The sequence below is a fragment of the Eptesicus fuscus genome, chromosome 15 (genome assembly GCF_027574615.1).
Source record: "Eptesicus fuscus isolate TK198812 chromosome 15, DD_ASM_mEF_20220401, whole genome shotgun sequence".
Classification (NCBI taxonomy): domain Eukaryota; kingdom Metazoa; phylum Chordata; class Mammalia; order Chiroptera; family Vespertilionidae; genus Eptesicus; species Eptesicus fuscus.
The window spans coordinates 78,734,366-78,751,789 of NC_072487.1; the positions used below are offsets into that span (position 1 = coordinate 78,734,366).

Genomic DNA, 17,424 nt, shown 5'->3' on the forward strand with positions numbered 1-17,424 from the left:
GACCCTGGTGAGCAGCAGCTGAGGCCCTGCCCTCCAGGTCAGCCAGGACGCTGCGGGGGGGCGGCGGGGGGCGTCAGGGGCCGGAATAAAACCTCTCAGTTCAGTCTGGAGACCAGGTCTCTGCTAACTGCCCCTCAGGTCCTTTAGTGGAGACACGCCTCCCGGGACCCAGTGGCCTCATTCGTCCATCGGGGTGCAGGAGGTCACCTCTGCCCTTCTGGGTAGGCCTGACCTCAGGGCCCAGAGAGGAACCCCGCCGGGGGGAGGCCTGGGTGGGGCCTGAGAGGAGGCTGGACCGTGGGAGGTGGGGTCCCGGGAGGGGTCCGGAGGGCCAGCTGCCAGGACAATGGGCGGGGCAGGCGGGTGGCCCGCCGGCCCGCCATGCGGCCTTACGAGGGCGCTGTGGGCTCCCAGGGCAGACCCAGCCTCTGGGGCCCGGCTCCCACCCCCTCCAGCGCCTGCCGCTCCCTGGGCTCCCGAGACGTGGCCTTCGGGCGCCCACTGGCCCAGCGAGGCGGGCAGAACCCCAGGGTGGAGCCTGCCCACTGATGCCCACCCCCAGGTCCAGCGCCGCCCCCAGCATGAAGCTGACGCGCAAGGAGCAGGTGCTCACGGCCCTGCTGGGCACCACCGCAGCCCTAGCCGTCACCGCGCTGGTGCTCACCCTGGTGCAGGCCACCAGCGTCCTCCTGCCCGCGGACACCAAGGTGCGCCTGCTGGGCGGGGGGCGGGGCAGGGGTGCCTGCGGGGCGGGGGCGGGGGGCGGGGCCAGGGTGTGCCTGCTGGGGGGCGGGGGGCGGGGCCAGGGGTGCGCCTGCTGGGCGGGGGGCGGGGCAGGGGTGCGCCTGCTGGGTGGGGGCGGGGCCAGAGGTGCACCTGCTGGGGGGGGCGCCTGCTGGGCGGGGGCGGGGCAGGGGTGCGCCTGCTGGGTGGGGGGCGGGGTCGGGGCAGGGGTGTGCCTGCTGGGTGGGGGGCGGGGGGCGGGGCAGGGGTGCGCCTGCTGGGGGGGCAGGGGGGCCAGGGGTGTGCTTGCTGGATAAGGGGCGGGGCCAGGGGTGCGCCTGCTGGGGGGGCGGGGGTGGGGCCAGGGGTGTGCCGGCCCCCCACCCTCCTGACCCTGGTGTCACTCCCAGTTTGGGATCGTGTTGGACGCGGGGTCCTCCCACACGTCTCTCTTTGTGTACCGGTGGCCGGCGGACAAGGAGAACGACACCGGTGTGGTCAGCCAAGCCCTGGCCTGCCGGGTGAAAGGTCAGCGGCCGCCCTGTCAGGGGGGCGGTGTTGGGAGCTGCCATAGGCTGATCTCCATCCCTCAGCAAGTCGGCCAGTTACCCTCAAGGAGAGGGGCTCAGAGAGGTTGAGTGAGCTGCCCGGGAGGCCCAGCCGCTCTGTGCGTGCTGAGCCGGAGCCTGCAATTGCCTCCTGGGTCTGGACAGGCCCCGCCTGAGCCCTTCCTGCCTCTCCAGCCTCGGGGTTCCTGGGGTTCCTGCCCTGTGGTCCCGGCCCCCCAGCCTCTGCCTCCGTGGCTTCCTCCTGTCTGCACGCCCCTCCCTTCCTTCACGAGGACCCTGTCACCGGAGGGGCCTCAGGGTGACCTCCCCTAACTAACCTGCAAAGACCCCTCTCCCAGCGAGGCCGCGTGGAAGGTCCTGGCAGGGGTGAGGGTGTGGACACACCTTTTGGGGACCACTGTCCACCCCCACAGGCCCTCTCCGCCCCGCCAGCCTTCGGGGCCTGGAGCCTGGTCCTGGGGTGCCGTTTCAGGGCCGGGCATCTCCTCCTACGCCTCCGACCCCGCGCAGGCTGGCGAGAGCCTGCGGGGCTGCCTGGAGGAGGCGCTGGCCGCCGTCCCGGAGGCCCAGCAGCAGCGGACGCCCATGTTCCTGGGGGCCACGGCCGGCATGAGGCTGCTCAGGTGAGGGGGGCCGCGCGGAGCCCATGTCGCCGGGAGAGGCCGTGAGCCCGAGTTCTCAGCGCCCTGGGCGGGGGGATGGGCGGGGACGGGCGGGCACGGCCTCCCGCCAGCTTCTCCCCGTCCGCTCTGCGCAGCCAGAAGAACAGCTCCCAAGCCGGGCACATCTTTGCAGCGGTCGCCCAAGTCCTGGGCCGGGCGCCCGTGGCCTTCGGGGGCGCCGAGCTCCTGGCCGGGCGGGATGAAGGCGCCTTGGGCTGGATCACCGTTAACTACGTCCTGGGCCTGCTGGTCAAGGTGCCCCGGCGGCCCGGTGGGGGCGGGAGGAGCCGGCTGGCCTGCACGGCCGGTCCTAGAACCGGGTGCCCGTCTGTGCCTAGTATTCCTTCTCCGGAGAGTGGATCCGGCCTCCGGAGGGGACGCTGGTGGGCGCCCTGGACATGGGCGGGGCCTCCACTCAGATCACCTTCGTGCCCGGAGGCCCCATTCGGGACGAGAGCACCCAGGCCTCCTTCCGCCTCTACGGCTTCGAGCACCGCGTCTACACCCACAGCTACCTCTGCTTCGGGCGCGACCAGATGCTGAGCAGGCTGCTGGCCAGGCTGGTGCAGGTGGGCTCTCGGGGGGGACGGAGCGCGATGGGGTGCCCTGCCCCAGGCTGGTGCTCACGGCCGCCTCCCGCCCCCTGCAGCGCAGCCCGGCCCCCCGTGTCCGTCACCCGTGCTACCACGGTGGCTACGTGGGCGCGCTGTCCCTGGCCCCCCTGTACGAGTCGCCATGCGTCCAGGCCGCGCCTCGCCCCGACTTCCCCCTGAGCCTGCCTGTGGAGGGGACTGGGAACCCCGGGGCCTGCGTCTCGGCCATCCGGGAGCTCTTCAACTTCTCCAGCTGCCGCGGCCGAGAGGACTGCGCCTTCAACGGGGTCTACCAGCCCCCCGTGCGGGGCCGGTTCTATGTGAGCGCTAGGGTCCCGGCCCCCGGGCCCCGGTGCCAGGTGGGCCCGGCGGAGCCCCGGGCATGTGGACGGGCGGGCTCCCGGGGACTGGGTGTGGGGTCGGGGGCACCCGGCCTGCCCGGCGCCGCCCCATCGCAGACACCCCCATCTCCCCGCCCCCCCAGGCCTTCTCTAACTTCTACCACACCTTCCACTTCCTGAACCTCACGGCCGGGCAGCCGCTGGCCACGGTCAACGCCACCGTCTGGGAGTTCTGCCAGACGCCCTGGAAGCTGGTGGGTGGCGGGCGGCTTCGCTGAGCGGGGACCCGGGGGCCCACCGGACAGGACAGGGTGGCCCGGGGGTTTGGGGGAGCCATGGAGGGAGGACACCCCGTGGCCTCAGGTGGGAGCAGCCCCTCGGGCCCGGGCGGCGCGGCCTCACCCGGCTCCTCGTCCGGCCCAGGTGGAGGCAGCCTGGCCCGGGCAGCAGCCGTGGCTGCGGGACCACTGCGCCTCCGCCCTCTACATCCTCACGCTCCTGCTCGAGGGCCACGGGTTCAGCGAGGAGACCTGGCCCGGCATCGAGTTCCGCAAGCAGGTGGCTGCCCCGGGCCCGGGAGGGCGGCCGGCGGCGTGGGGGCCGCACAGCCCTGACCGCCCCTGTGCCCGCAGGCCGGGGGCGCCGACATCGGCTGGACGCTGGGCTACATGCTGAACCTGACCAACATGATCCCCGCCGAGGCACCCGCCCAGTGGCGCGCACAGAGCCCCGCCGTCTGGGTGGCCGGCGTCGTCCTCGTGGCGCTGACCCTCGTGGCCGTCCTCGCGGTGGCCGTGGCCCAGCTCCTCTGGCCCCGGGACTGAGCACAGCCCCCTGGTGCGGGGAGGCCCGGCGCCCACAGCCCCGGGGCCGCCGGCCGGGACCCCCAGCTCCTCCCCGCAGTGCCCCCCGGGGCTCGTCTGGCCGAGGAGGCTGTGCGAGGCCCCCATCCTGGCCCCGGTCCCCTGCCCCACGGGCTTCCGGGCAGGGAGTACCGTCCGCACATGCCCGGCTGCCGGGCGCTGGGCTGTGGCCGCAGCGTTGGAGGGCGGTGGGCCTGGAGGGGCCTGACTCTCTGGGAGGGGCAGGTGGGGGGCCAGGGGGCCCGGAGTCAGCGGAGCCTCAGGAGGGGCAGGGGAGGCCCAGCCTGGAGCCCCGTGTCACCGCCCGCACCCGCAGAGCCCGTCACACCTTGGAAGGAGCACCGCTTCTTTTATTAAAACCCTCCCTCTCGCCACCGGACTTCTCGGGGCTGGTCTTGTGGGCTGGGGGAGGAGGGCGGGGGGGGGGGGCAAGGGGCAGGGCGGGAGGGGGGACCAGGGGCAGGGCGTGGGGGGGCGGGGAGGGGGGACAGGGGGTAAGGCGTGGGGGGGCGGCCGCCGGCTCCTCAGTGCGGGCCCGTGGGCACCACGAAGCTCTTGGGGAAGATGCCGATGCGGCCGTCGCAGTGGCCCTCCAGCCAGGCCTGGTCCACTGCAAGGGTCCACGTGAGCCACGTCCACACACAGCCCCCGGGCGCCCGCGGCAGGAGGGGCGGGGAGGGCGCTGCTGCCTACCCTCACACAGCACGTCCACGGTGTCCCCCGGCTGCAGGCCCAGGTCCGCGGGGCCTGGGGCGGAGTAGCTGTGCTGGGCCACCACCTGGTAGAGGACAGGCCGGCCGCCCGCGGCCTGCGGCGGGGGGGACACTCAGGGCCGGGGCACCAGCGGGTCGGGGCCGCCCCCTCCCCGAGCCTCCCAACCAGGCCCAGCCCAGCCCAGCCCAGCCCAGCCCAGCCCAGGCTCACCCGGCACTGCAGCCGCAGCCCTGCGGGGCCCGAGGCCGCCCCCCGCCAGGCCCCCCGAAGCCCCTCCTCCGGGAGGGGGACCCAGCGCCCGCTGTCACCGGGCTCTTGGTAACTGCAAAGAGACCCATCAGAGCGTCAGAGCGGCAGGGAGGGCCGCCAGCTGCGCAGGGAAGGCCGAGGGGAGGCTGCTGGCCTCCAACATCGAAGCCTCTGATGGGCCAGCCTCCTCCCAGCCTCCTCCCTGGCTCCTCCCTGGCTCCCTGGTCCCTCCCTGGTGCCACCTGAGCTGCCCACACTGGGCCTGGAGAGGGAGGGCCTGGCTCAGCAGGGCCCTCAGCTGGGGCAGGTCTGCTCCGCGGGGGGCCTGCAGGGCCAGGGTGAAGGCGCACTGCACCGTGACGGTCACCCAGGACTCGGGGTCCCCGGCAGCCACACCCTAGGGTCAGGCAGAAAGGCCAGGTGGGATTTGGGCTGGGGCTGAGGGCAGGGATTGAGGGGGGAGGCTGGGAGGCTTCGTCAGCCGGGGTCCCCAGGGCCATTCAGAGGAACAGGGCCTGGGCTCGGGGCCCCACGTCCCTGGGGAGTCAGGCCCTCTTACCCCAGCACCCGTGGGGTCCTCAGAAGGTTCGAGGTCTGGGCCTCCAGCCGCCAGCAGCCCTGCGGGGGGGGGGGGGGGCGGGGACAGAGCCGGACTCAGGTGCCAGAACACCGGGGAGGCCCGAGGCACCAGCTTCCTCTTTGGGGGTCACAGAGGCCCGATCCCAGCCCCCCAATGCCTGCTCCCTCCACAGTTACCCGCCCCCCATAGGACACCTTACCTAGAGGAACCTGCTTGCCAAGTTGGTCCGTGTGGGGCCTCTGCAAGGGAAGCCACAGGCTCTGCTGGGCCGGGGTGGGACCTCGAGGGTGGGGGTCAGGGCGGGGCCTGGGGAGGGGTCAGGGGTGGGTCCTTGAGGGTGGGGGTCAGGGCGGGGCCTGGGGAGGGGGTCAGGGGTGGGTCCTTGAGGGTGGGGGTCAGGGCGGGGCCTGGGGAGGGGGTCAGGGGTGGGACCTCGAAGGTGGGGGTCAGGGCGGGGCCTGGGGAGGGGGTCAGGGGTGGGACCTGAGGGTGGGGCCAGGGCGGGGCCTGGGGAGGGGGTCAGGGGTGGGACCTCGAAGGTGGGGGTCAGGGCGGGGCCTGGGGAGGGGGTCAGGGGTGGGACCTGAGGGTGGGGCCAGGGCGGGCGGTGGGAACGGCAGTGGATGCAGGAGGGCCCTTGATAAACCGAATGTGAAATTGAGCGGCTTCTCTGTGCAGCAGGACCCCGATCCTGGAGCTGCCCGTGGGCACCCTCAGGCCGCCGTGCCCGTGAAGCCCATGGCCCTCCCTCCTCAGCCTCGCCCAGCACCTGGGCGCCCCGAGGCCAGGAAGGGAGGCCGGGGTGCTGGGGGCCGCGACTGAGGGCGGGAGACCAGCCGCCGTCCCCCCTGGCTGGGCCCCAGCAGACACGGAGGCTGCCTGCCCAGTGGTGGCCACCAGTCCCCACGCTCAGCCGGGGGGGCCCTTCAGTCCTGCGCCCTGCCCACCCCGCTGGCTCACTCACCTGCTCATCATGGGTGCCGGGTGCACAGGGGCCGGCTCGCCCGGCCTGGTCAGACCCGACCTCCAGGTCTGCATGGGAGAGCGTCCTGGGGCCCGGGGGGGTGTCGGCTCTGCAGACGCCTGTGTCGAGGGCCCTGTGGGGAGGGGACCCCAGTCTCAGCGCTCACTTCTCCCTGACGCAGCCCCCCGCTGCCCCCTCGGTCCAGGGCTCTGCAAAGGGGGGCCTGGGGGAGCCCCAGCGCCGAGGAGAGGAGCAGTGTGGACCCCACCCCGTGCACCTGAGCACCACCCGCCGGATGGCCCTCTCTCCGAGGCCCGGGGCTGGGGTGGGGTGGGGGCTGCTGACCTCACCCACAGCCCAGCCTGTGCCCCTTCCTGGCACCTCACTCTGACCCTCCACGCGGCCTGGAGCCCCTCGAGGCCCGAGATGTGGTCCAATGGGGGCAGGATGGGCTCAGCCAGCAGGAACTTGGACCTCTGGCATGCGGGACACGGGGAGGGCTGTGGGAGGTGGTGGGAGGCAGTGGGAGGCGGTGGGAGGCAGTGGGAGGCGGTGGGAGGCTGTGGGAGGTGGTGGGAGGCAGTGGGAGGCGGTGGGAGGCGGTGGGAGGCGGTGGGAGGCGGTGGGAGGCGGTGGGAGGCGGTGGGAGGCGGTGGGAGGCTGGGCGCCCGGCCCTGGGGCTCTAGCCAGGTCCCATCTGAGAGGACAGGACGGAGTGGCCATGCCGGCGCCCGGCGCCCTTCTGCCCCGACAGGAGAGGAAGCTCGCAGGGGAGACGCCCCTTCCTACCTTGGGCCAGCCTGGGGCCCTGCTCCACCATCCTCACCCCGAACCTGTGGGCACAGGGTGGCATCAGCTTGGTGCAGGCTCCGGGGGAGCGCCAGGGCAGGCAACTGGCAGAGCTCCCCCCAGCAGGACCGGGAGCCACAGACTGTGGCATAGGAGGGGACGGCCACCCCCAACTTCGCATCAGAGGAACGTTGGGGAGCCCGGGGAGGGCTCAGAGCAGGTGGCATCTCCCTTCCTCGGCAGGAGAGGCCTGCAGCCCTCTGACCCCAAAACCCGAGGCGGTGGCTGGGGAGGTGCCCACCCACCTGGGGCCGCTGAGGCCAGACGCCCTGGTTTCGGGCCTCGAGCGCAGGAGAGGCCACCACCACCTGGGAAGGGAGGGCAGGGGCGCCGGGTCAGGGGCGCCGGCCGCACCCCAGGGCCTGTGATGTCCACTCCCAGCCCTGGCTGCCCGCCCACACCCCAAGTCTCCACCTGCGGGCGGGGCCCACGAGGCGGAAAATACGTTGACAAGGAGACAGGCCTGTGCTGGTCACTGGGAGCTGTTCCTAGACAATCTTTCCAACACCGCTTCTTCGGAACCCACTGTGCAGGCGGACTTCCGCCCCCCCCCCCTCCGGCTGGCCCAGGAGACCCTGTGAGCCCCCCCACCGCCCCCCTCCGGCTGGCCCAGGAGACCCTGTGAGCCCCCCCACCGCCCCCCGCCGCTGCGCTGGCCCAGGAGCCGGGGCCGGGAAGCAGGAAGCGCCCCTACCTTGGCCTTGCCCAGGAAGTCCACACGCTCCAGGCGCTCCAGGTGCCGCCGGGGGGGCCGGAAGACCTCGCCCCTGGGGACCAGCCGGGGCTGCAGGGGAGCCTGTTTCTGGGGGGAGTGGGCCACGTGTCTGAGCAGGCGCCTCGGGAGCCCCCACAGGCCACGCAGCGCCCCGGCACAGCCCCTCCACACCCAGGCCGCCTCCCTCAGGAAGCGTCTTCGTCTCCCAGGGCTGGTCCTGGGCGTCTGCACACGTGTGAGCCCCAAGCTGCACTCTGAGCCCCGGAAGCCGGTCTGGGCCGGTGCAGGAGCCCGAGGGCGGCCGGCTCTCCTCACCTGTACTTGAGCCAGGGCGATGCTCAGGTCGCCGCGGGCCCCTTCCGGCGCCGTGGCGGTGGCGTCCTCCAGGCTGCGGGCGGCCTCGGCCCAGAGCCCCAGTGCGCACTGCGCAGTCGCCACGTTGAACAGCACCTGGGAGCCAGGCGGACGGTGGGGCGCAGCCAGGACCCACCCCAGGTCAGCCCTTCGGGGCCCCTGCCAAGCCCTGGTCCTGCCCCAGGCCCGTCCCCCGTCCCACACTCCCGGCCTCAGCGCCAGGGCCCCGGGTGCCTGGTTCAGTGGTGGTCGTTCCCGGACCCACCACGGAGTCCAGGGCTCCGGCCCACCTCCCGTCCCCGGGGCGTCCGGCCTGTCTCACCCGGGTTGTGCGCCCGGCAGGGCCCCTTCCTCCCTGCACTGCACCCCATGGGTCTGGGGTGCTGCCTGCTCGGCCCTGTCCCCTCCCCCCACGGGAAAGGACTTTTGACGGTCACGTGGGATTGGGGTAAGGCCTGCGGCGACCCTGGGTCCCACCCCAGGGCCTGCTGGGAGCCACCTGCACTGTTCAGAGCCCTGGGCCGGGGACACAGGTGGGCTGTGGGCCTGCACCCAACGGGCCTTTCCCACGACCCCCAGAGGCTCCAAGGCCCCGTGTTTCTGGGCATGCTGGGAGTACAGGGGGGCGCCACCCAGTGCCCCTGTCCACCGGGGCCCCAGCCTCCTTGGGGTAGAAGAGTGACCAGCGGGGACTGGGGACACCCTGGCCAGAGGGAGCCTCGGTGCACATAGGCCCCCGTGACAGTAACAGACAGTGGGGCCCACTGGGTGGCCACCTGCCCATGGACAGCGTCCAGAGGCCTGGCCGGCCCGCCCCTCACGCTCACCTCCCAGGCCTGCAGCTTGAAGCGCAGGCCCAGCTGCGTGTAGTCGATGGCGGCGTTCCCCCTCAGCTGGGCCAGGGCCCACTGGAAGTCGGCCAGGGCCTCCTGGGACCTGCAGGAGCCGGGGCCGGGGCTTTAGGGGGGCAGTCCTGCCCAGCCTTCCCCCGCCCAGGCTCCAGGGGCCCCTGCTGGGGGCCTGGTCACTCAGGTCCCAACCCAGGGCTCAAGGGGTCAATGCTCAGATGTGGCTGCATCTGGAATGTTGGGTGGTGCTCAGCTCTGAATTCTGGGCATCTCGCTCCCATGCCTGGGGCCCGCCTGCACCCCAGACCTCCTTTCGAACCCCAGCTGTGCCCCGGGCACTTCCCTCCTGCTTCTCAGCCCCCGCCCCTCCCGGCAGAGCCCCACTGCGAGCTCCCTTCCCCACCACCCCCTGTCCTCAGGGAGGCTGCAGCTGAGCGCGGGCCACCTGTGGGGCTGGCCTCTGGGAAGGGCCGCAGTGCACAGCCTGGTGAGCAGCGAGGCCCCCAGGCCCCCGGGGGTCCGGGACAGACCCCTCCAGCCCCGCCTCCGTTCCCACAGGCCCTGCTGCAGCGCAGGAGCCAAGGAGGGGACGCCCTCCGGGGACTGGAGACTGTGGCTCTGCCCTGCACCCTGCTCCGTCCAGTCCGGTCCAGGGGGTGACCTGGGAGAGGCGGGGGCAGGCGCACAGGGGCCTTCAGAGGAGGGACCCGGAGCCCTGCGCTCACCTCCCCACCTGGAGGCGGGCCACTCCGCGCTGGAAGAAGCCAACAGCCAGGCAGGCGTCCTTGGTCACGGCCTGGTCAAATGCCTGGGGAGAAAAATGCCGTGGAATGCCAAGGTCTGTAACCCACCCCCGTGTCACAGACCCAGGCCGGGCGCATGACCAGCGACGGGGCCAAGGAATTCCATCGGCCCTGGGACGGCCCCCTGCACCAGCCAGGGGCCCGCGGAGCTCCCGCCTGGCGCACAGCATTCAGGGCCCTTTGCTGCCACAACCTACCACCCCCCCCCCCCGCCCCCCGAGCTCCCCAGATGCCTTTGGAGGGCTCAGAGCACAGTGATGTCGGCCGCACACCCCGCTGTTTGCCAGGAGGACGGGGTGCCGCCGGAGGCGCGTTGATGAGTCACCTCGGGATGACTCTGTCTTTTGGAAACCCTATTTTGGGCGCTCATACACAATGACACACTCATCTAGAAGCATCAGAAAGAACACACAGCTCTTCCTTACACCCACGGCTTCTGTTCCTGAGGAGGACAGAGGCCGAGGGTCACGGTCTTGCTCTGGCGGGGGCGGGGCTGTCGACTGAACCGACCCAGGTGCAAGTCCCACCCGGGAGCCGCCAGACCCAGGCTCCCCGGAGCCCACACAGCAGTGCGGCCCAGGGCGCCCCTCCCCTGGCCGCTCCCCAAAGCGGTTACCAACAGCAGCCGTCCTGTCGTTTTACTTTCAAAAACACATAGCTTTGTATTGATGTCAGAGAGGAAGGGAGAGGGAGAGAGAGAAACATCAATGAAGAGAGAATCGTGGAGCGGCTGCCTCCTGCACGCCCCACACGGGGGATGGAGCCGCGATCTGGGCCCGTGCTCCTGGTTCATAGGTCGGCACTTGACCACTGAGCTGCCGTGGCTGTTTTGTAAAATCTCCGAATTACTAATAAGCCTCGCCGACTATTACTTAATTCATCGACCTCAGATGACACTCCGGCTCCTCCTCTGAGGGTGGGGAGCCTTGAACACACAGACCCCCTCCCCCTCGCCCCCGCCCCCCCACCACAACCTGAGCCCCCTCTCCGTTAATGCGGATGTGGTGACTGGACGCCGGGCCCCTGCAGTTTGCTGCTGAACCCCCTGGTGTCCAGTGATCGGCTTCCCTTCCTTGGGCAACATTTACCCTGAAAGGGTTACCGAGTGACAGATCCTCCCTTCCCCCAACTGATGGCTGGAGTATGACGTAAACTCCACCTGCAGCCGGACATTCCTGAACACCTTATATGGACTGTACATTGAACCACCAATCAGCACCTGCCAAATACCCTAAGCCCCCGATTCCTAAATCCCTAGGTGCCTAACCATGTGCCTTACATGAAACCACCAATCAGCGTGGGCTGAGGTCCCTAAGCCCCGTCCCCTCTTTTCCTCCCCTTAAAAGGCACTCTCACCCCGGCAAGCTCTCTCTCTCTCTCTCTCTCTCTCTCTCTCTCTCTCTCTCTCTCTTTCCCCTCTGGAAGGCGGCCGGCAGGGTGATTGCCAATAAAGCCTGTGTCCTGGTATCCCATGGTCTCCGGCCCTCTGTTTCATCTTTCACCGAGAACTGTGGGTTCGTATGCAAGGGCAGAGGTGACGGAGGGTCCCCTGTGCGCTTTGCCCAGGCCCTCCGCTGGCAGACACTACATGGATGTCCTTCTGCATCAGACCCTCTTCTTTCTTCTTTATAATATATATATATATTTTATTGATTTCAGAGAGGAAGGGGGAGGGAGAGAGAGAGAGAGAAACATCAATGATGAGAGAGAATCATGGGTCAGCTGCCTCCTGCACGCCCCCTACTGGGGATGGAGCCCGCACCCCGGCAGGTGGCCTGGTTCTTAGGTCAGTGCTCAACCACGGAGCCAGGCCGGCGGGGCACACACTCTCCCTCCATTTTCACTGACAGAAGGTGGGGAGCAGCATCGCTGGATGCACTTTAAAGCCTTTAAAGGGCAGAGAGCTGCTCTGGGCTGCCCCTTGGGTAAAGCCAGGGGTGTGTGCCGCTGTGCACCCCTGAGTTCTTGGTTGTTTTGGGGAGCAGGTTGGGAGACAGGTGGGCACTCACATCTGGGGTTTGGGCAAAGAACTGTGTCCTCACCACAGGCATCGGCTGAAACCCCAAACTTCACATCTTGGGGGACAGGTATGTCCTGTCTCGGCCGGACCCAGCCTCCAGCTTGTTTCCGGGTGTGTGAGCACCTCGCTGGGGAGCACCTGAGCGGTGTTGGCCCTGGCCTTTCCCACGACTGCAGAGCCGCATTGGGTCATCGCAGAGGGGAGGCGGGGAGCTCCGGGAGAGGGTCCCCCGCCCACCCGGCTCCCACCTCCTCAGGTGCTCACTGGGGCAGAGCACTGACAGGAGGTCTCCAGGTGACCCCGGGAGGAAGGGCGGGCCCTGATCTGGGTCTTATCCCACGGCTGTGGACCCCGAGCGGTAAGTCAGGCCCCGGTGTCGGTGTCGGGGAGCAGCCTCCGGCGGCGGTGGAGTCTCGCCACCAGCCCTGGGCGCCCTGGCTCACCCGCAGCGCGGCCTCCGGGTCCCCGGCCAGCAGGTGCACGCAGCCCACGTTGAAGCACATCTTGGCGGGCGGCTCCGGGAAGCCCGAGAAGAGGCGCAGCGCGCAGCCCCAGTCCCCGCGCTCCACGGCCTGCACGCCCCGCTGCCACTCGCGCACCTGGTCCCCGAGCGAGGGCATGGCGGCGTCCGCACCTGTCTCGCCGCCGCGGAAGTCCCTGCTTCCGGGCAGGAGCGCGGCAGGTGGAGGGTGGGGTCCAGGGAAGGGCCCGGTGAGGTGACCGCGGAGCAGGGACGTCTGGGTCCGGAGATGGGCTCGGGCTGCGGGGCCCCTCCGAGGCCGGTCGGGGGGTCAGGGGAGGCGGACTGACTGTGGGCACGTGTCCGGGGGCAGGTGTCCCTGAGAGCCAGGTGCGCCCCGCCTCCTGCTGTCCTAGGCGCCCCCGGAGGCAGCGCGGCCCCGCCCCTTCCCGCATGGCCCCGCCCCCGGTACGACCACGCCCCCAGCAGGACCCCGCCCCCCAGTATGGCCCCGCCCCGCCCAGTGGCCCGGCCCCTCTGGGATATGGCCCGGCCCTTTCCATGGCAGCCCGCCCAGGCCCCGCCCCTCCCGGGTCTGGCCCCACCCCCTCAGGACTTCCGCCAAAAAGCTCCCAGCGCTCGCGCCGCCGCTTCAGCCGGGATCCTGGGACCCGCCCGGCTGCGTGGCCTGGGTGCTCCGGGGAAAGCCGTCCGGGTCCTTTGCCACCGCTGCTGCCGGGGCTGAGCCAAGGTTCCGGGCGGCCCCCGCGGGTTCAGGTGAGCGCCCCCGGGGTGCGCGCAGAGGCGGGCGGGCTCGGGGTCGGCTGAGGCGCAGGAGGCCGGGCGGGGCCGAGGGGCAGCGGGTGGGCAGGGGCTCAGCCCAGCAACCCCAGTGGCCGAGCTGTTGCCGCCACCCCGCCCGCCCGCGCCGAGTCTGACGGGCGCGAAGTCCAAGTCCTCGCGCTCTGGAGCCGGGTTGCGCCTGGAGCGCGCGCGTCCTGGCCTCGGGCCACAGGCCGCCCCCGGGCTCCGCGCAGCGGCCGGCGCTGCGGAGGGCACACTGGGGGGGGGGACCCAGGCGCAGGCCCTGGCCCCCCCCCCGGGAAAGCAGGGGGCAGCGCCCCAGCCACACTTCTGGGGACTGCCTCTCAGGAGCCCCAGGGCCCCCCTCTTCCCCCCAGAGGTGGGGTCTTGGCGAGCAGGCCGAACCCAGCCTCATCCGGCCTCGGGCTGGGGTGTCCCTAGATGGGCCCTGTGGACCTTAAAAACGAAAGTTCTTCTACCGGCAGAAACGGGCTTATTTGGGAACGGCCACGAGTGCGGTTCGGGACGAGCAGGCCCCGTACAGCCGAGCCAGTCTGATCGAACTCGCGGGGGGGGGGGGGGGCGGAAGTGGGAGCGGCGGGGCAGAGCGAGCGCCCCCGGGAGGGAGCGCGGGGCGGCGTCCCGCGGGCGGAGCTGCTCGCGCGGGTCGGTCCTGCGGCTGCGCACAGCGCCCCCTGCTGCCCGCCGCCCCTGGGAAGGGGCTCCCTTTTGGCGGCTTCCCAGTCCGGGAGGGTCTCCAGGCCCGGGCCCCGCAGAGCGGGAGAGGCCTGGATTTCACTTATTGTTATCTTTTCATCCTCCCGAGGATGGCTCCCCGCGGGTGTTGGAGGGAGAGAAACACGGCGATGGTTGCCTCCTGCACCGCCCCGACCAGGGCCCGGGCGGGGAGGAGCCTGCAGCCGCGGCCCGTGCTCTTGACCGGAAGAGAACCCGGACCCCCGGTCCGCTGGCCGACGCTCTGTCCCCGGAACTAACCGGTCCGGGGCGAGGGGCGTTGAGTGCGAGGAGTTCGCTCACGCAGCTGTGGGACCAGCACGTCCAACACCCGCCGGCGGGCTCCCAGGCTGGAGGCCGGGCCCTCTGCCCGGGACCCTCCGTTTTTCTCGGAGGGCCTTCCACGGTGGACCTTAGAGGCGGCGCGGCCAGGCGCCGAGCCAGCAGAAGGGCTCGCTCGGGAGCCGCAGAGACTTGCAGTTCGGGACAAGCTCCCTGTGGCCGGCCCAGGAGAGGACCTCCCTCTGTGAAACGGAGGAGGCCGGGGAGGCCGTGGCCCCGGTCCGTGGGGCAGGGGGAGCTCAGGACGGTGGTTTCTCAGTGGCCGGGGTGCTGGCCGGGGACCTGCCGGTGGCCTCTCCGGGTCTGTAACTGACGTGGGGGTCGAGCGCCCCCTGCCGGCCTCCCCATCCGTCTTAAATGCACCCCGCAAGCCTGCCGCCCGGACGCGGCTGTAAACTGACCCCACGGAAACCTGGGGCCTGGCCAGCTCCCTGTGGGGGCCCCTGGCAGGCCCAAGTCATCCCCCCTGTGAGGTCAGAGGGCCCCAGAGATGGGGCGGCCCAGCCCATTAGGGGCCGTGGGGTCGGGCAGCCCTCTCCATGCCCAGCGCTGTGCCGAGTCCCCCAGCAAAGGGCAGGCGGGATATGGACAGACGGGTGGGCTCGTCGGAGACCCTGACGGAGAGCAGCCGTGGTGGGGTGAGCGGCACCTGGACAACAGAGGGGCCCCCAGCTCCCGGCTGCTGCCAATTCGGGACCCTGGAGGGTGGGGGTCTAGGGAAGGGGGACGGGAGGTGGGGCCGGGGCCGGGCTGGGGACTGTATAGGGTGCTGAACCGGGGCAGGCGGGGGTCGCGTGGGGGGCAGTGGCTCCGTGTGGGCCCTGCTGTGGCTGGTGCCCTTGAACGTGGGGAAGGCGCGTGCACCTGTCCAGGCCCACATGGGGCGCTGCATGTCTCTAGGAGACAGTGAAAAGGAATCGGGGTGCAGTGGAAGGACCTGGCCAAGCCTCGGTTCTCTCCCCTGTGTGTGGCCAGCAGCCGTCTCCTGCTCTCACAGAGGGTGGGAGAGAAGGGGCACCTGGCCGAAGACCGCCCCCCTTCCCCCCGGAGCCTGTGACCCTTCCCCGAACAGCTAGCATGGGGCAGCGCTGCCACTGTCGGGAGAAGGAACCGTGGGTATCTGGGTCCCCTGTTACGGCTGAACCGTGTTGCTCCCCCAAATTCATGTGAAGCCCTGACTCCCGGCGGCCATATTTAGAGATGGGCTTTTATTTCTTTATTTTTAATAAATTTCCATTGGTTTCAGAGAGGAAGGGAGAGAGGGAGAGAGAAACATCAGTGACAAGAGAATCATGGATCGGCTGCCTCCTGCACGTCCCCCACTGGGGACCGAGCCCAAAACCCGGGCATGTGCCCTTGGCCGGAATCAAACCCGGGACCCTTCAGTCCGGAGGCCGATGCTCTATCCACTGAGCCGCACCGGCTTGGGCTGGAGATGGGGTTTTAAAGAGGTGATTTAGGTAAAATGACGTTCTATGTAACTGGTGACCTCATGAGAGGAGGAGGTGAGGACACGCACACGCACGGAGGGAGGACCGTGAGGACACGGGAGAGGACAGCCTGTCCACAGACCTGCCACCTCCTCCTCTGCGCACAGGACGCAGTGCTTGCCGGCCCGGGTCAGGGGCGTGGCTGGGAGGGCACCCCGGGCCGGCCCCTCTTGCAGGAAGCGCAGCCACGTGTTGCCTGATGCCGCAGCCGGCGGCCCGAACTCTGTTTCCCGGTGGATGTGTTTGCCCTGGGAGGGCTGGCCGTCACCGCCGCTCCACGTGGCCAGAGCGGAAGTCTGGGGCCGACGGTGCAGGGAGGAGTCCGGTGGTCCCCACGCGCTCAGCTGTGAGCAGGGTTTGCACGGCCGTGCTGGTGCCTCCTCACGGCGAGTCAGCGGGGGACGCGGGCTGTTTTAGGAGGTTGCGCGGTGTCGGGGCACAGCAGTGAGCTCTTACCTCTGAGCTGGTCAGTCAGACAGGAACCCCGGGAAATAGCCATGCTGTGTGTTCCTTAGAAACATGGGTGCCCGGCGGGTGGCTCCGTGGTTGAGCGATGACCTATGAACCAGAAGGTCAGGGCACGTGCCCGGGTGGCGGGCTCGATCCCCAGTAGGGGGCAGTGCAGGAGGCAGCCGATCCATGATTCTCTCTCATCATTGATGTTTCTCTCTCTCTTCCTCTCCCTTCCTCTCTAACATCAATAAAAATACATTTAAAAAAAAGAAAGAAACATGGACGTAAAGACCCACAGACGGCCGAGGAGCCCCTGGGAGCGGCCTCCGGGCGGGGCTGTCTCAGCGCCCGGTCGGCGGCCTGGACCTGCAGGCGGCCGTGTGGTCTGGGGGTGCCCACAGAGCTGCCTGAGCAGGGAGTCTCCAAGGCCCCAAGAAGACAGGTTCAAGGAGGAAAAGCGGGGTGCTCCCCGCCAATGTGGGAGCGCGTCCAGCGTCAGATGTGTGTCCACGGGAACCCGGTGGCCGCCTGCGCCAGTTCCAGCCTGGCGAGCCGCATCGGGGGCTCGTGGGTTCTCACTGCAGGTCCACCCGGGGGTCCCCAGCCTCTGAGATAGGGAGGTGGCCCTGCGTCGGGATCCCGCTGCCTCCCCCCCCCCCCCCGCCCCGTGGAACCCAGGCCTGATTGTCCCTCTTCTCTAGTCCCACCTTCCTCAGGCTGCCTGCTGCCTCCCTGTCCCGGCCCCGCCGCCCTGAGGATGGACCCCGGACACCCCGCTGGTGCAGACCCCGCTGGTGCAGACCCCGCTGGTGGACACCCCGCTGGTGCAGACCCCGCTGGTGGCCCTGCTGGTGCAGACCCCGCTGGTGCAGACCCCGCTGGTGGACACCCCGCTGGTGCAGACCCCACTGGTGGCCCTGCTGGTGCAGACCCCGCTGGTGCAGACCCCGCTGGTGACCCTGCTCGTGGTGAGTGCTGTTCTGTGGGGGAGTCTGTGTCCCCTCGGTCCTGAGTCCAGCTGGGCTGCGTTGGGCTGGGCTGGGGTGCGGGGCCCGGGGTGCGTGGTGCATGCCTGGGGCGTGTGTGTGGTGTGTGCAGGGTGTGTGCTTGTGGTGTACATGCATGATCCCCGTATGGGCTGTGTGGGATGCCTGTGCGTGTGCAGAGGGGGCTTTCTGTGCCGGGGTACGCATAGGGTACGCGAGCTGGCCCCGCCCCGTCTGTGCTGAGCAGTTTGGTGTGAGGCTCACCTTGGCGGATGAAGCAGGACGACGGGACACAGATGGGGTGGCC

At 70.2% G+C, this 17,424-nt stretch overlaps 3 protein-coding genes across 4 annotated transcripts in view; 2 read left to right on the top strand and 1 right to left on the bottom strand.

Annotated features, from left to right (window-relative positions):
- The first annotated feature begins 559 nt into the window (after positions 1–559).
- On the top strand, positions 560–3,894 carry ENTPD8 (ectonucleoside triphosphate diphosphohydrolase 8). 2 transcript variants are annotated; one of them, XM_054727403.1, is made up of 9 exons: positions 560–707; positions 1,134–1,251; positions 1,765–1,915; positions 2,050–2,209; positions 2,293–2,523; positions 2,604–2,867; positions 3,032–3,142; positions 3,312–3,446; positions 3,521–3,894. In XM_054727403.1, the coding sequence occupies exons 1-9, from the start codon at positions 582–584 to the stop codon at positions 3,710–3,712; spliced, it is 1,488 nt and encodes a 495-aa protein (XP_054583378.1). In that variant the 5' UTR covers positions 560–581; the 3' UTR covers positions 3,713–3,894. The 2 variants fall into 2 exon arrangements, with proteins under 2 accessions (XP_054583378.1, XP_054583379.1); XM_054727404.1 differs by lacking the exon at positions 3,032–3,142.
- A 336-nt stretch (positions 3,895–4,230) lies between these two features.
- Positions 4,231–12,725, bottom strand: NOXA1 (NADPH oxidase activator 1). The gene is made up of 14 exons (XM_008152655.3): positions 12,291–12,725; positions 9,750–9,832; positions 9,004–9,112; positions 8,138–8,272; positions 7,802–7,909; positions 7,353–7,415; positions 7,048–7,091; positions 6,259–6,391; positions 5,494–5,533; positions 5,274–5,332; positions 4,957–5,111; positions 4,676–4,787; positions 4,445–4,559; positions 4,231–4,361 (listed from the first exon to the last, which is right to left on the bottom strand). The coding sequence occupies exons 1-14, from the start codon at positions 12,465–12,467 to the stop codon at positions 4,276–4,278; spliced, it is 1,419 nt and encodes a 472-aa protein (XP_008150877.3). The 5' UTR covers positions 12,468–12,725; the 3' UTR covers positions 4,231–4,275.
- Positions 12,726–12,937: 212 nt separating this feature from the next.
- EXD3 (exonuclease 3'-5' domain containing 3) overlaps positions 12,938–17,424 on the top strand; it is a 46,887-nt gene continuing 42,400 nt past the window's right edge. Inside the window, exons 1-2 of the mRNA XM_054726844.1 lie at positions 12,938–13,084; positions 16,833–17,099. Coding sequence (XP_054582819.1) covers positions 16,889–17,099 — 211 coding nt within the window. The 5' untranslated portion in view covers positions 12,938–13,084; positions 16,833–16,888. The remainder of the gene's footprint in view (positions 13,085–16,832; positions 17,100–17,424) is intronic.